Below are 17,584 nucleotides of genomic sequence, written 5' to 3'. Positions count from 1 at the left end.
GGAAAAAGCACAGGTGTAAATAATAAAAATAATGATGGTTGAGTTCCATTTAGCTGTTTCACTGTCATGAATTACTATGACATAGAATCAGAATTAGAAACACTTTATTGATCCTGGGGGGAAAATGGGACTTTACAGTCGCTCTTATATAAAGCATAAAGAAATAGAAATAAAGGAGTATGAAACATGTAAATTATGTACATAATGCTACAATATATAACACAATATATGTAGATAAATATAAATAAATAAGAAATATAAGAAATATGTACAAATATATGCATCAAACATACAATATATAACCACAGTGTAAATTAGTAAATTAAAAAATATAAAAATATATACTGTATCACTAAATGAAATTCAAAGGTAAAAGATATGCATAAAGATGATATGTATAAACAACAGAGCAACCACAGTGAGATTGTTCATAACACTTGTGAATGAAATTACCGTTTTTTAATCGGTTAATCTCGCGATACTTCAGAGTGTACGCGTCCGCAGCCTCGCGCACGCCGGAGGAGCTGAGTTGGAGGATCATGGCGGAGCGCAGGAGGCACAAGAAACGGATCCAGGTACCATCACTCAGTTCTTACACATTACCGCCCGGGCGAGCTGAAGGACGGCACATAAACAACACGTGCGTGTTAACGAGCTGTTACCGGGTGTTTGTTACCGGCAGCATCCTCGTGAGGAGCCGTTAACCGGTGGCAGTTAACGCCAGTTGATGGCTAACGGCTGCTAGCATTAGCTGGCTAGCGAAAACAACCGTTGGTGTTTGTATTTCAAATAGACGTTCTCGTTCTGTTTATAACCGTTATTACACGTAGCACTCACGTGTTAACATGGTAACGACAGTGGTGTTGCTATTGTTGCTACTGAGCTGTCTCTCTACTGTCCTTTACTCTGACTGAACTGACTGTAACGTTAAACGTTGTCAGGCTAAGCTGCGTCAGCTCTAAACCAGACCTGTTTACATAACGTGAGTTCAATCTGCGGGAGTTTTAATTAATGAGTCAACACAGTGCATCATAATAATAACAACTGTGCAGGTAGCAGCGAGGTGGTGAGGCTGCAGCAGCACTTTAAAGACTACAGAGCATTGATTTCAGTTAAAGCAACAGTTCATGGAGAGGCTACAGGTTCAGTCAACTTAAACACTCACAATGCATGCTATAAAGACAGATAGTAGTTTGATTTTAATACATTTATGATCTGTTTGTACCACTAGAATCACACACAATAATTATATTACTTGTAAGTCACCTGGAAAGAACAGATGAAGACATTAACAGGCTCCCATTACAGTTGTTCATTGAAGCATTGCTTAAGATCTAGATTAAAGAAAAAAACTATAGTACCATTGTGTGCTTGTAGTTTTGATTCATTTCAGAAATGAACACTGAGATGAGGGGATTTTTCCCAGTTTCATACTAGAATATGCTCAAGGAAAGGGGACAAAATGAATTATACTTACTTGGTATTCATAGTAAATAAAAAAAAAAGATTTTGAGTGTGATTTCTGATGTTCACTATTATTGCACACGGTAGGGTATAGAAGGAAAGCAAATCACAGGTGGAACAATTAAAACAGATTAAATATTTTACTGTCTTTATGTGTAGTCGATGTTGATCAGTGTTTCCCAAAGCCCAAGACGATGCCTTCAAATGTCTTGTTTCGTCCTCAACTCAATGATATTCAGTTTACTGTCATATAGGAGTAAAGAAACCAGAAAATATTAAATTTAAGAAGCTGGAATCAGACAATTTTGACTTTAAAAAAAACGACAACACTCAAACCCATTAACCGATCATCAAAATAGTTGGCGATCAATTTAATAGTTGACAACTAATTGATTAATTGTTGCAGCTCCTTTTGGTAGTTGCATTTTTAAGTTGCAGTTTGATTGCCGTCCAGTGGTGCAAGTATTGTGTAATTCTCTGTATGTTGATTGTATACTAGTTGCAAAACATACTGAAGGGATTATTGTAGTACATACTGTACACAGTATGTATGGTTTTGGGACACTGCGATAGTGTCCTTCAAAGCAGTGGGATAAGCTAAAATGAATTGTTTTCACTCCATATGCTGTTATTGTAGATGAATAAATATGTTGAATTTGCTTGTTGCAGTGCATCAAGCCGACATTATGATATACCGGTAGTTCTCTTGTGCGTTTACGCTCAGCTGCACAACTCATACCATTGAGTGGACCACAGTTAAAGAGGCCTGTTTATTACCATCGTCATCCCTCTGTTTTACACAATACTTATCTCTTTGCAAAAATCTTTTTGATATGTAGCCAATAATGTTACTTTGATAAATATTTGGTTGCTGGTTTATTAAGTACACCTAGCTGGAGCTAATTCACCAGCCCTGCAATAAATCCTACCTTCATGAAGGATATAATATTCAGTCTTTGTTAAAACAGTTTTAGAAATGTTTATATCAATGTAGAGTAAATATTAGCCTCTGTGGCATTACACTTTTCAGCCTATAACACAATACAACTCAACAACACCATAAACTACAGCCTCCAAAATGACCATAAAGTTGAATCAACACCTCTCTGAAACAGTTTAATCAATAACTGAACATTTTGTGTGTTATACTGCATTAGGTTTAGCTAGGTGTACCTAATATACTTGCAACTGAGTGTAGTCCTCTTGCCTGTTTGAGTTCAGTTGCATAACAAAGACATGCTGTTATCTCATTTATGAGCATACCTGAAACCAAGAGTCTTGTCTATTAACACCACCACTCTACATTAAATACAATTCCTCTTTACTTTTTAATACCATTTGATTGTTCTTTACATCACAGCAAGCCAAGAAGCCAATATTATTATTCCAGTGTACACTTGGTTACCAGTTACTTAGTTCACCTCGAAAACTAATGCTCTCTAATTCAACAGACCTGCAGTAATTACATCCATGAAGGTTATCATTTTCAGGTTTCAGTGATTTTATCTGCTCCATTTAAATCAGTGAGGGTAGGGCAGCGCAATTGATCGACTATTAATTGCGATCAAAATTTTGGCTTCCCACATATTTGGCTTCCCACAATTAAATGAACATGACCGCCTGCGATATTGACGTTTAAAATGCACGTTCCGTCATAGAAAACTTTGCTGCATATCAAATCAAGCACTTCCTAAACTAACAGCTAGCCACCAGCCGGTGATCGAGATGTTTTGGCTTCACTTTTGGGGATGGATATTATCTATACAACCAATGTGTTTATGATTCAATTAAGAGCATAAAATTGTTTATCTAGCTCTTATTGTTGCTAATTTTGCTCTTGAAGTGCACCAGACGGAAACATTTCTTTAAAATGTAGCTAACAAAGGGTGAATATTCCTGTATTTTTTCATATTGCAATATATATATAGCAGAAACAAATATTGCAATGTCAGTTTTTTTCAACATTGTGCAGCACAGCATGGAAGTGAAAACAGTGCTCTGTTTATTTTAATGTGAAAATGCAATAAAAATGTTGCTAAAATGAATGACTAATCGTGATATGAATATTGATCAAAATAATCGTGATTAGCATTTTGGCCATAATCGTGCAGCACAATAGTGAGGGTACGCTAAATATTAGAAACACTTCTCAGTATGAAACAGTACAGTTCAACAGCGCCGCAAACCACCGCTTACAAAATTATCATAAAGTTTAATCAAAACCTTTGAAACAGTTACAACTTCATAACCTTCATGTAGGAGTGATTTATTACAGGACTGTTGCATTAGTTAGAGGTGGGTGTTCCTAATAGACCACCTAACTACGTTTAGGTCTCTGCATGTTCGAGTTCAGTTGCATAACATCACATACTGTTATCTCCTTGTTTGCCTTTAAAGATCACCACGCTTCGTTACACAACAGGTATTTCCTTTTTTGACATGATTCCGCTTGATTATTCATCTGCCATTTCCCATTGTGTCTTACAGTATTAAAGTGTTGAAATGGGTTTCATATCTAGCCAAAACTGTTACTTGGATATACGTTTTAAAGGACCAGTACTTTGGTGTTGGTATGGAGCACTAGTAGCAATCTGTCTTCACATACTATGGCTGTTAGAGCAGAGCAGCTAATCCTCATGTGATCAAGCCAGGTAGATCATATAGACGGGGACAGGGGGCTTTCCGTGTAGGGGTCTCGTGTAACTGAGCTGTGTGACTGATACCTGCTTCTTTAAACAAAGGCTTGTTTGATGGCATCGTCTTCCTCATGTTGCTGGCCGGAGCCAGCTGGACTGGATAAAGCAGCACTGACTCTCATTGTGCTGATGCTCTCATTCCCTCGGTGTTGGCATGTGGTTCAGTGCCGCAGACGACGGGAGGAGGAAGGATGACTTTTGGCGACTCTGTTATCGCTACAGATGAACATCTGCTATATAAACCTGAATTTGCAAAATAGACAGAAAGTGTACTTGTATTTAGAGGTGGAGACACTGTCCAATACACTTTGCAGGCTTTTTTTTTCAGCCACTTAGATTTCAACATTATTTGAATAACGTTTGATTACTTCTGAGTCTTGCAGTAGGTTGCTGTTTGTGTTAAACAGAGAGTACATTTTCACAGTCACCCCTGCAGATACAGCTTTAAGTTAATTTTGTGATGAAAATTTTAATGATTGACCTTTTAAATGTAGTTTGAACTTGGTCATAGGGCTGCTCGATTATGGCAAAAAACATTATCACTGAATGCCATTTTTCTTGATACTGATAAATGTAATGTTAATAATTTTTTAAATACATGAATTGATTAATTTTCCAACTGGTGTTGACTGACATTGAATGTGTTTGCCCTGATTGATTTAAAATACAGTATTGATTCTGGTACGGATGTCCCGATCAAGCCTTTTGGCCCCCGATCCCCAATTGTGTATCTGCCGATATTGAGTCCTGATCCGTCCTGACACTGCGCAATGCACACTTCAAGTACATTAAAGTTATTTAAATCAATCCAATGTGTATTCTTGACAACTGAAAAGCTCTGCATTACATTAAGAAAAAAATAACTGCATCATGCTTTTTTATTTCTATTTTTTTTTTTTTTTTTTTTTTTTTACAAAATAACAAAGTAAAAATAAAAAAAACTTTCTGTAATGTTTTTGGCCTTGTCGCTGTCTTAAGGGGATTTCTCTCCCTTTAAAAGTATCCTCCAGTGTTTGTTGCTTTGGCGCAACCTTTGTCTTTGTTACCTGAATGAACTGTATTCTGCTGAGTGTTTATTTTTGTCTTCTGTACATCCTTTGCTAAATAATGTCATTAGCTATTCTGCAACAGTTTCACTTAATAGGGATTTACATCATTTGAAATTTGCAACATAAGTAAATTTAGGACCGTAAGAGATCTGTAATGTCTGTAAATTATGTTAATTATCCAACCCTAGCTGTACTTCTAAGATTTGTTGTTGATTGTCTGCCTGTAGTTCAGTGTCAGAATAATGTAAAGCATCATTGACTGTGATATTGTTTTCATGTGTGTATATTCATCTGTGTGTTTGTCTGGTTCTGCAGGAGGTGAGCGAGCCCACCAAGGAGGAGAAGGCGGTGGCCAAGTACCTCCGGTTCAACTGCCCGACCAAGTCCACCAACATGATGGGCCACCGTGTCGACTACTTTATTGGTTAGTACTCAGCTATGGGATGTGAGGCAACAGGCAAAACACACAACACCTAGAAACAAGGAGGGTGAATCAGGAGCTCAAACCCTGCCCTCTGTTTGTTTTTGAGTACGCAGACAGTTGTGTTTACTGAACAGAGATTTTGTCATAGTAAATAAAACCTGTTGTGTTTTTCACATTGATATTTTTAGGAGCAAACTCTGTGCCATCACGTTACTGAAGAGTTGTCAAATTCTTAAACAAATGTTTCAGCTGCAGTTCCATTTACAAACTTGATCCTCCCACACAGTACTCATATTTGTCTTGTTCTGTGGCATAGTGAAATACATTTGTCAGTACTGGGAAATGCTGTTTGCTGCTCAGTGGTTGTGGGTAGAATAGGCAGTGTTTCCCCTATATGCGCTGCAAAATATGATTGACGCTGCTGACTTTTTTTTTACAAGGAAAGGAAAGGGCTCCGTCTTATCTCTTTAGAAACTAACACTATATTATTGTGTGCTACGGCGCTTCATATCCAGGTCAATTTACACACGTATGAGTAAAGAATATAAGCAAGAAACTTTGCGCTTACTTGATAATATCAGTACAACGATTATAACAACAAGCACCCGGTAGATGTCAAGAATGAAGCAAGCAATGCTAATCATGGATTCAGTATTATCATTCGCCTAAGGGAAAAGAGTCTTGCCACTTCATATGAGTGTCGCACAGTAACGTTACAGACAGCGAATATTCGAAGCTTGGGGGTGCTCAACCTGCAGAGCACACAGGACCGCTGTAACCGGAGGAGCGCTTTAAACTCTTGGTTAGTAGGCAGCATGGACTTGTGTCATTAAAGCAGCACAATTTCTTTGTCACACACTCACAGGCTTCCCCCATACATTATTTTTTTTTTAACAAAATGTGTCATGATGAGTCTACGACCACTAGAGCTGTTTTCATTTTGACAGATTCCCTCGGAGATATTAATGTTGCATATTGTTCGAATAGGATTCCCTTAAGTAAACATCATAAATGTAAATTATTATTATTATTATTTATCATTGAAAATGTCATTACATTTAAGTAAATTAACACTGTTTGATAACAGTGAGGTAATGCAAGTTCATTTATTATTTTCAATAAAACTGTATTTTGCTAAATCATGAGACACCTCATATGTAAGCCAGACAGACATTTCCCTGCAGATTAATGTGCACAAATGTACTGTACCTATGTAGCTTACTTAGGCCTCAAGAGCCCTTCTGGTGCCGGCAGACACAGAAACCTCCCGGCAGGACGCGCTTTGCGAGCACACACAAAAATTGTGAGAAAAATGTTCATATGCGTACATACAACAGTATCACCACTGCTGCTACAGCTCCATTCTAGGGGGAAACACTGATAGGTTATGACTGCTGAGGCGGCTTATTCCTCTCACCATCACATGACCTTAGAGTTGCTTACCTTTGTTGTGGAAAGCTGTCTACAGCCTGTAGCCATTATTTTTTAGTTTAAGTTTGTACCATTGTTGTCAAATAAAGGGATAAGTAGACAATCTTAAAGCTGCTCTGATCAATATTTTTACAATAAGAATATATCCAATGAAAATGTGAAAGATGTGCTTGCCTCGTAATGATGAACTTACTGAGTCCAAACTTCTTAACTTCAACATTGTTTTTATTTAGAACATTTTGTTATTTAGGCTATTTAGAGCATTTTACACACCACACAAAATAAAACTCCTATCAGTCTGTCACCAGGACATAGCGTGAGAACGCCGTCAGCAAACCGCAGACATCGTCACATCAACTTAGAAGGTGATATGTCAATGTTGTGTTCACAACTTGTTTCTGCTGCCTGCACGTTGCCAAAAATAATCAGTTATTCCAAGTTTAAAGTTAAAAAGGATAAAAAAAATGAACTCCATCTAAAATACTGTCTTCAGTTCTGTCTTGTATTCAGTTTTTAGATGGAGTCAAATTAATAGTTTGGATGCACATTAACTTAGTGAATTTTAATTCAACACAGGCTTTTGCACAGCTGATAAATACGGTAAAAAAAAGTTTACCAGGATAATCACTGCATGACATTTTCAAGCCCTGTGCTACTGTGTGTTTTTTAATATTCGTCTTTGTGTCCCTACATTTAGCCTCCAAGGCAGTGGACTGTCTGATGGACTCAAAGTGGGCCAAGGCTAAGAAGGGAGAGGAGGCGGTGTTCACCACCAGGGAGTCTGTGTTGGACTACTGCAACAGGTTAGCTGCCCAACACACTCTGCTATACTTCTGATGTTGTAGATGATTAACCATTTCTCACATATAAGATTTTACTCTAAAACAAGGTATCTAAGCATTTGATACATACGCTTGCAATATGGTCACTGGTATACTTAACCTCTTCCATTCCTTGAGGGCGCGCCGGTGCCCTCGGCTGACTTTACTGTCTTTCAGAGGCTGTAGCAAGCTCAGTTTTAGAGCTAGAGTGACGGTACAGATATCATATGAAACTAGAAAACCTAAGGATGTCAGAAAGGAGGCTAAATAATGCTACAAAGTTGGGCTAAAGATTGGCAAGGAAAAACTGGCATGGTGATTTTCAAAGGGGTCCTCTTGACCTCTGACCTCAAGATATGTGAATGAAAATGGGTTCTATGGGTACCCATGAGTCTCCCCTTTACAGACATGTCACTTTATGATAATCACATGCAGTTTGGTACAAAAACCATGCAGTTTTTTGCATGCAGTATAAATTTGTTATTTTCGCCTATTCTAAAAACGGTTTCTGCATACTGGGGTCCCTAAACAGTCTGGAATTGCATAAGATGGGTATCACTGGAAAGCTGAGATGTATTCATGTGTGATTATGTTCCTTTAGTAGCCATTTCATTATAGTGAAACCATTTTTTTGAAACTTGACCTCACTCTAGGATAATCAAAGCCTCATGAAACTTTACAGCCACAAACTAGAGAGACCTAGAGCATTCAGAGGATGGATGGTTTTCCTAGGTAGATTGACAATAAGGAGGTTTCTGAGCAGTTTCCAGAACAGAAGTGCTCGCCATCCAATCCCCGAAAAATGCAGTTCTTGCAGAATTCGCCAGATGTCAAAAGTTTTTGATACCAAATCAAAGCATGGCTTTTTCAGCGGTGTTCCTCCAGGTCTTGGTGTCTTAATGTCGTATTTTGGAAGGATTATTGATCATTTTTAACAATTCTCGAGTGAAAAAAATAGTTTAATAATGTTCTAAGACCACTTTCAAAATGTAAATTAATATTTTTTTTATTTCTGATGTAAGACTAGAAAAACTTGAGACACAGTGCTGAGCAGCATCTCAAATTAATCTTCAGGTTCCCAGCTCTCAGATGATGTACACCACCTCTATATGACATCTACTGTTGACCTTTTATCTCCCCCTAAAGACCCTGTTCCCCCTAAAAAAGCCAAAATGGGTCTATGGTAAAGAGGGGTGGAGTGGAAAAAGTTAAACGATAGCTCATGACAGTCTGTGCTTCGCGTCGGGCCGAACATTGCCCTTTAGCTGTGATACAATCACAACATAACACAGTCTGAAGTGAGCTGTTGCTTTCATAAAATCGTCATAAAGTATGGCAATAAGAAAGTTATAGACACATTGCAATTTAAATTGTTTTTTATTAATAAATAATAATGTTCACAGTAAAATAGGCCCTCTTGCCTGCACATACCGAGGCGGTTGCTAGAATGGTGATTGCTAAGGAACGTACAACAACACAGACTAGCGTTATATTGATTTCATTATTTGGCTCTTTATTTATATTATTGTATGTTGCCATCCACTGTTGTCGGTCCCCGAGTTTCGGTTGCCAGTCCACTCACGGCCGTAATCTCTCTCATGTCAAGACCCGCATCAGATAGTTTCTAAGTCATGGTGCTTCGGAGGCAGTGGTTGGTGTATTTCTGCTGCATTCCTGCAGCTCAGCACTGTGTGTCAAGTTGTTCTAGTCATAAATCAGAAGTAAAAACTAATCAAAATAAATTGTGAAAGTGTATAAGGGCTTAGAACATTATGATAAATGTGATGGCCATTCCCATGCTCTATTATGTCTCATAAGTTGTTGCAGCAATGTTTGGGTTGATACCATTTGTTAAACAGATTTGTTGCTAAATTTAACCATTTTTTACCACTCGAGAATTGACGGCCGGGGCGGCTGTGGCTCAGGGGTAGAGCAGGTTGTCCACTAATCAGAAAATGACCGTTTCGGCTCCTCCAGTCCGCATGTTGAAGTGTCCTTGGGCAAGATACTGTACCCTGAATTGCGGTCATCACAGGTCATTATATACAATGAGGTCAAATTTTAAAAAATGGTGTCAGTGTTAAATGGCTACTATGAAGACTAACATCGTCACACATGAATACAGTTAGGCTCATTGGATCGATAACAGTCTCAGATTGACAGTCATACCCACATTTTTGTAATTCCAAGACTGTTTAGGGACCCCAGTATGCAGACATATTCAAATACACCATTTTAGAATATGTAAAAATAACACATTTGTACTGCACGCAAAAAACTGCATGTGATTATCATAAAGTGGGCGTGTCTGTAAATGGGAGACTCGTGGGCACCCATAGAAACCATTTTCATTTACATATCTTGAGGTCAGAGGTCATGAGACCTCTTTGAACATGGCTATGCATGTTTTATCTCTTCAAAATTTAGCGTAACTTTTGAGTGTTATTTAGCAGTCTTTCTGACAAAGTAACATGTTGGTTGGTGCTCACTCTAGCTCTCCTGCTACAACCTCTTAAACAGCGATTAGCTAGCCAATAGGGCACACACACGGGGGCTTGCATGCACTACCACATACGCATTGCCGGATTATACAACACACACACAGAGGTGACTTCATTCTCTGCTCAGGAAGCCATTACTCCTATATATATATATATATATATATATATATATATATATATCTTTACATGGAAAAAAGTTGTTTGCTGCTACATTTATGTACTGAATATCAAATGTAGAACTAAAGCAGCGTTAAATAACCAGCCCTTCTAACCGGTCATTCTCCTCCGTCCGTAGACTCCTAAAGAAACAGTTCTTCCACCGGGCTCTCAAAGTGATGAAGAAAAAACCTGAGAAAGAAACCAAGAAAGAGAAGGAAAAAGAGAAAGAGAAGGAAAAAGAGAAAGAGAAAGAAAAGGAAAAGGAGAAGGAGAAGGAGAAAGAAAAGGAGAAAGAGAAGACCAAGGGCGACAGCGGCAAAGAGGAGGAGAAAAAAGGGAAGAAGGAGAAAGAGAAGAAGAAAGAGTCTGAGGCTGTTGAAACCAAGAAAGAGAAAAGCGTAAGTGACCCAACACTGTTGACAAAACCCCTCAGATTAATGGTGTTATTATATTATTATTAATAATTCCTGCCATAACAAGATAGTGTTGTCACTGTTGGAGGCTTTTGTGTTTGAATTAAAAAATATTAACGACAGAGCATCTCCCATTAGGAAAAAAAATACCATAAATACTGTTAACTAATTGAGTAAATGAAAATGCTTGTGCTTTGCTGTCAAACATCAGTATATTTTTACTGCTTTGACGGTGAGATTCATCTGAAACAGGACGTTGCACAGTTCACAGACTCCCCCTCACACTGAGTACAGCTTTGTATGTTTGTTTTAAAATCAGAGTTGCCTTGACACTGCTGAACCGGACCGTAAACAGGTAGATATTGACTTTGCTGAACACAAATCCTTAGAAATCATGGAAAGAAGAAGCTCAGTGACATGTGTTCATGGTTTCTGGTCTGGGTGACAGAAAAGAGAAAGTATGACTAAGTGGAAAATTAACAAGTTTTTTTAGGCCAAATGCCAGTTTAGTTAACAGTCTGATCAGTCAACTATAACCAACTGAAATGCTGCATTCAGTGTAGATCTTTCAATAACATCAACACTTAAAAGAACAGTTTGACAGTTTGGGAAATACTCTCATTCACTTTCTTGCCTATAATGAGAAGAGAAGATTGGGGGGAAAAATGTAAATAATTGTTTTTACACTTCAGGTTTTGTACAGAGTATTTTGTGTTCATACAACATGCGTGTTAATTAGTGAGCTTTAGAGGTGCAGGGCAGAGCCAGGCTATCCGTTTCCCCCAATTTCCACTCTTTGTGCTAAGCTAAATTAGCCGCCTGCTTGTTACAGCTTCATATTTACTGCACAGACATGAGTGGTATCAATCTTCTCATCTAATTCTCGGCAAGAAAATAAATAAGTGAATTTCCTTTTTATAAGCATATTTGTAACGTGAAAACCCACAGTAAGCATAAGGTAAAGTTCCAGTCCAATCACTGCAGAATATGTGATTTGTAAGTAAAATATCAATTTCAATATCTATTTATTTTATATTATAAATCTCACAGGATGACAGTCCTGGAACTCCCAAGAAGAAGAAAGAGGTGAAGAAGAAGTTTAAACTGGAGCCTCATGAGGAGCAGCTGTTTCTAGATGGAAACGAGGTGAGTGTGCTTAGAGAGTTAAAAAAATATATATACACCGATCAGCCATAACATAAGACCACTGAGAGGTGAAGTGAATAACCTGGATTATCTCGTTACAATGGCACCTGGCAGTGGGTGGGATATATTAGACAGCAAGAGAACATTTTGAACTTGAAGTTGATGTGTTGGAAGCAGATAAGGATGTGAGCGACTTTGACAAGGGCCAAATTGTGATGGCTAGACGATATATACTTCTATATATAACGTGTATGTACACAGTATATATATATAAAAGAAATGTTTGTGATCCTGAAAGAGATTTAAACCAAAATGTGTCTCCTTTCTTTAGGTGTTTGTGTGGATTTACGATCCCGTTCATTTCAAGACATTTGCCATGGGACTGATACTCGGTGAGTCAGAGGATGAAAATCATAATTGGAGTTCTGTTGAAAAAGAACAGAATGTAAGGTTATCTGTTACTGATTGCAGCTGATTTTACTTTTTTGTACTCACACCGTGTGTCTGTGTGTGTTCTGTCTTTCAGTCATTGCAGTGATAGCAGCCACGCTGTTCCCGCTGTGGCCAGCAGAAATGCGTGTAGGAGTTTACTATCTAAGTGTTGCAGCAGGCTGCTTTGTGGCCAGTATATTGCTTCTTGCTGTTGGTAAGTACATGTTCTTCATAAAAAACACCATACTGGGCTCCTGTACTAAGTTCCTGCATTCAATTAAAAAAAATACACCAGATTTATAGAAAGATATTTATTACAAATCAAAGCAATATTTTTTAAATAAATGTCACCATAGCTATTTTTAATTTGCATAAGAGACTGTTTGAAACCTTATATTAGAAGATGAGCAGATGTGAGTTTTTAATTCTCTTAAACATGGGAAAGGTTCAGCTTACATTATATGATACTTCCACTCCGTGTAGAGCAGTGGTTCCCAGCTTTTCTTTCTCTTGTGACACCTTTAATGTCCGTGTGTGACCCCTCGTCACCAGTTGCGTATGTCTACTAAGGGTGTCACGATTCTCCTAATCCACGATTCCATTTGGACTGACGGCTACAGATGGTTGGTTTTATGCCCTGACAACTGTCATTTACATTTACAAATTATTATTTACAAAGATAGGCTACCTCATGGTATCGAGTGTGATATAACCGCCATATTTCTTTCGGGAATGTACCACACTAAGGCCACAAGGTCAAAATTAAATAATTTATTGAAATAAATAACTAGAACTTATTCACCAGTCAACTGGGGGTCAACAACTGTTAAAACACAAAAAGAAGAAGAGCCACTAGAGGGCAGAAGGGTCCTTTACAACAACTGCTTGAGTTTCCTCACCTGCAATAAGCCGCGTTTGTTTACAACTCATGGGGAAGGCAAAATGTCGCCACAACTGTGACCTCAGGAGGGAAGCAGGAAGATTTTCCAGTGCTGTTGTTTCTAAAATGGCGAGCAAGGAAGCTGCAGCGGTTGTGATTTTAATGGCAAATAACGAACTATACAAGTTTAAATTATACATGTTTTTTTTCCACTAAGTACCGTTATACCATGGTCGGATAGAAGCCATTATTGGGTTAATTTATCCATCTGAATTGAATTACTGCCGATACAGCGTGATGTCCGTTGCCGACTCTCACCAGCTGATCTACCAAGTTTTGGGTGAGCGCACAAGTGCGATTTGAGACGACACTACTCTGTTGAAATTTACACACTACTTAAGTACATAGTGTGCACAATGTACTACATGGAAGTGTACTAACGGAAGTATCCAAATTGAAACAGCTTAAGAATCGCTGTGTTTTCGTTAGCTAAGAATGAGCCCTTCATATCTACATCTTCATGGAGTCCACCATGTTGCACCGCCATGTTTCTACTGTAGCCCAGAACGGACAAACCAAACACCGGTTCTAGAGAGGGACTTTTGTGTTTTTATATTGCCTGAAGGCCACCGTAGAAACTGTCTTAGCGTGAGCCGTAGAGTCCAAAACCGTGGTACCACCAGCCGCCGTCTGTGTTATTATGGTAAGGATGGCCTCGGCGTGACCACGGTTTTGCACTCGGTGGCCCAAGTTAGTCTTGGACAGGAAGGAGTGAGCGGAGGCGGACTCAGTTGGACGCAATATGCAACCACACTACTAGATGCCAACAAATCCTACACTCTGTCCCTTTAAGAAGAGATGTATGTTTGATACTTTTAAAGTGCTTTAGGTTCAAATTGATCCCACTGGTTGTCACCCCTCTCTTCAGCCCGCTGCATCCTCTTCCTGATCATTTGGGTCGTGACCGGCGGGCGCCACCACTTCTGGTTCCTCCCCAACTTGACGGCAGACGTCGGTTTCATCGACTCATTCCGGCCGCTCTACACTCATGAGTATAAAGGACCACGAGCCAGCAACAAGAAGGGCTCGGACAAGACGGACGACAAGGACAACGGCGGCAACAAGGCTCAGAAGTCAGACAGCGACGAGAAGTCAGACAGCGAGAAGAAGGACGGCGACGAGGAGGAGGAGGAGGAAGAGGAGGAGTGCAAAGAGGCCGAGGAGAGTAAAGAAGCAGAGGGGGAGGGAACGGGCGCGGACCGCCACTCCGACACAGACAGCGACCGCCGGGAGGACGAAGGCTCGCAGCACAGCAACGGAAACGATTTTGAGATGATCACCAGGGAGGAGCTGGAGCAGCACACAGAGGAGGAGGAAGAGGGTGAGGAGGAGGAAGAGGAAGAGGAAGAGGAGGAGGAGACGCAGGAGGAGACGCAAGAGAGGAAAGAAGGGGTCGAGAGTGAGACTAAACCCCAGACTGCTGAAACATAAACTTCTTACAATCCCATCACTCTCTACTTTTTCTCTCTCTCTGTCCTTCCCTCCCTTTGTCCTGTGATCCCAGGACCTGCTAGTCCAGCCTCTCTGAGCCTGCCGAGGCCAAGGAGAGGCTCCATCTCTTCTTGTTGAGATCTTCCACTAAACAGTACCGATAGACCAGTACAGGGATAGACACAACGGTGTAAAGTGAAACGGCTACGACAATGGGGGATATAATTCTAAAAAGAAGCCTTACGGTGGATCCGATTCCTCCCACCCAAATGTTATTTATGTTAAAATGGAAAAACTGCCACCGACACGTTTGCCTGAGGAAGTTGTCAACAAAAAAAACATCAGACCAACAACAGCGCGGATGGAGGGTTTTCATTTCTTTGTCCTTTTTGATTTCTCATGTCAAGTTTCTTTTTGTGTCATTTCAACTCAAAATATTTTATTTATATCCCCTCTCTTTGGTTACACAATACATTTGGATGTGAGGTCAAAGCCAGATCTTGGATATAGTTGATGGAGAAGAGCTATCATGCTAAACTGACCAGTAAGACGAGACGTGCTCGTCCCCCCTTCTCCCTCTTTTTTTTGTCTTTCGTTGTCGTTTTTGAGTTCCATGTTGTTGGTACAATCACGTTAGCCAGAAAAGCCCCTGGTTCTTTCACCTTTTTTTGGTGTTTTGGTGAGGCAACTATGGCAAGAGCACGCTTCACATCATGTTGAATGCCAGTGAGTCTGATAGCTTTCTCAGGCAGCCCTTAAAGCAAACTGACCTGCTTTGAAACCTGAAACAAGCCAGATGGACCAAAATCCTGTAATTTACTCGAACGAACCTAAAAATCAACCATCCCGTGGCTGGATGGAGTATTACGAGAGCAGAGTAGTACGTTCTCCTTGAGGTACTTGCCATTCAGTAAGAGAAAATGTTTGTTTGTTTTTTTGAAATGGCAGATGATCATAGTGCAATCCTCTACACAGTCTGAAGTAGATCATGTTTAATAATGTGGGACTCATCTTTAAGAGTAAATTTGAGCAACTGGGACACAGCTGGCGTATGTCATTTTCTTTTTTAAAAAAAGATTGCAGCATTTGTTGTACAACTAAAAGCTAGAAGATATTAAGTTCACTGATTAACTGTCTATTTGCAAACGGAACCAGATGTTAAGTAAAAATCTAGTGCCAAACACGACTATGTTATGCATGCTGACTTAATATGGAGAGGTGAATGTGACAGCGAGGGGTACATTTTTTTAAATTCGTTCATTTTGTAACCGCAGTGTCAAACTCCTAACCTTTCGCATCTCTGAAAAAATAAAGATTAAAAAAAGCACAGCACGATGTTGTTAGTGTGTAGCTAAACAAAGATTTTTGGTCTCAATGAAACCATTTAAAGGTGTTCGCACTAGACTCCCATCCAAACCAGTTCTGTCTACAAGCCGTCATGTGTGAAAATAGTGGTACTGGTCCACTGAGCAGACTACAGTTTAATTTCCAGTCAAAGCCTAGTAACTGGCGGCCGTGGTCCAAACTGTTCCTTCACATTATCTTCTGGCTAGAAATGTCTTAGATGCTCTTTTTAGTCATAATAAAGATTATATTTAAGTTTAAAAAAATAGAAATGTATCATTTATATATGGATTCTATTGATATATATATATACAATAATTACAGTCTAAGAAACTATAAAACAACTCTTTTTTTCCTTTTAATTTTGTATTAGGAGGTATAATTTTGTAATGTGCATTTTTGTTTTTATACGATCATAAAGAGCAAGCTCATCATTTAAAGGTAACATCTGGGATTAGAAAACAGTGGGAATTTATTAGATAACAGTTTTTTTTTTTTTACATTCATCACCGTAACATTGAACATGTGATCTGGTTGGTTTGTTGACACATCTGTATTTCTCTCACTAACAAACGGTCAGTCATTAACCAGAGCTTATAAGACCGGTGGCTTGTGTAACACTACTGGTTCCAAGTTAATCTGACGTGGCAAAAAATCTCACAGTGAAGAATATCTTACTATATTCCACACTGCTTTCTGTACAGTTATTTGTTTTGCCTAAAAATGAACTCACTTGGACTGTATTTAGTAGTTTGTTCTGTCTCCTGTAATCCCACTGAGGTTTGTAGCTCTTCGACTTTCTATCTCACACACCTCCATGTTGTTGTTTCTTTTCTAATATCTTTGTATTTTTTTTCTTCCCCAAACGGGCAAAGTGCATCTCTGTGTCTTGAGTTGCCAGTTGCTGTACTCTCAATATTGGCATAACCATTTAACAAATGGGAAAAAAAAAGATTCTCCCAATTGTTCTTGACTGTTGCACAGTATCGGTCTGTTGTAAATTGTAGTATTATTACTCTCTATGCTGCTGCTTCTCATCGCACATTTCTGGGGGAAATAAAAAAGTGAAATTGTAAAACATCTATGTTTTATCTGTGGTCAAAAACTGTGTCTTTTGATCACCTAGTTGTCCACATTTGGATCAATATCATCCTGAAGACTGTCATGCAATATTGGAGTATAATTTAATAAAACTGGATGTCTGGAAATATATCTGTATCTTATCATTGCAATAAAAATATAGAAAGCACAATTATTGTCATATTTTCCTGCAATGTATCTTTTCTTTTGGCATTATTCTGATCTTTGGTGGGACAAAACATCCTCCTGTTTT

The 17,584-nt window shown here is 38.9% G+C and overlaps 1 protein-coding gene and 1 long non-coding RNA gene across 2 annotated transcripts in view; one reads left to right on the top strand and one right to left on the bottom strand.

The window, feature by feature from the left end:
• LOC119497947 overlaps positions 1–591 on the bottom strand; it is a 4,194-nt gene extending 3,603 nt beyond the window's left edge. Inside the window, exon 1 of the long non-coding RNA XR_005209021.1 lies at positions 454–591. This is a non-coding gene — a long non-coding RNA (uncharacterized LOC119497947). The remainder of the gene's footprint in view (positions 1–453) is intronic.
• On the top strand, positions 449–17,503 carry sec62 (SEC62 homolog, preprotein translocation factor). The gene is made up of 8 exons (XM_037786388.1): positions 449–575; positions 5,525–5,633; positions 7,762–7,867; positions 10,682–10,943; positions 12,009–12,104; positions 12,436–12,496; positions 12,631–12,750; positions 14,345–17,503. Exons 1-8 carry the CDS (start codon positions 540–542, stop codon positions 14,905–14,907), a joined length of 1,353 nt encoding a protein of 450 aa, XP_037642316.1. The 5' UTR covers positions 449–539; the 3' UTR covers positions 14,908–17,503.
• Positions 17,504–17,584: the final 81 nt, after the last annotated feature.

Source organism: Sebastes umbrosus, chromosome 12 (genome assembly GCF_015220745.1).
Source record: "Sebastes umbrosus isolate fSebUmb1 chromosome 12, fSebUmb1.pri, whole genome shotgun sequence".
Lineage (NCBI taxonomy): Eukaryota > Metazoa > Chordata > Actinopteri > Perciformes > Sebastidae > Sebastes > Sebastes umbrosus.
Note: the sequence above shows the minus strand (reverse complement) of the source record. Positions and strands in the feature narration are given on the sequence as shown.

Excerpts from the sequence above, each read along its gene's own strand:
- sec62 (XM_037786388.1), top strand. The coding sequence starts at position 540 with ATGGCGGAGCGCAGGAGGCACAAGAAACGGATCCAG. Across the intron at positions 7,868-10,681 it reads GTGTTGGACTACTGCAACAG|ACTCCTAAAGAAACAGTTCT; the intron begins GTTAGCTGCCCA and ends CTCCGTCCGTAG. Across the intron at positions 12,751-14,344 it reads TATATTGCTTCTTGCTGTTG|CCCGCTGCATCCTCTTCCTG; the intron begins GTAAGTACATGT and ends CCCTCTCTTCAG.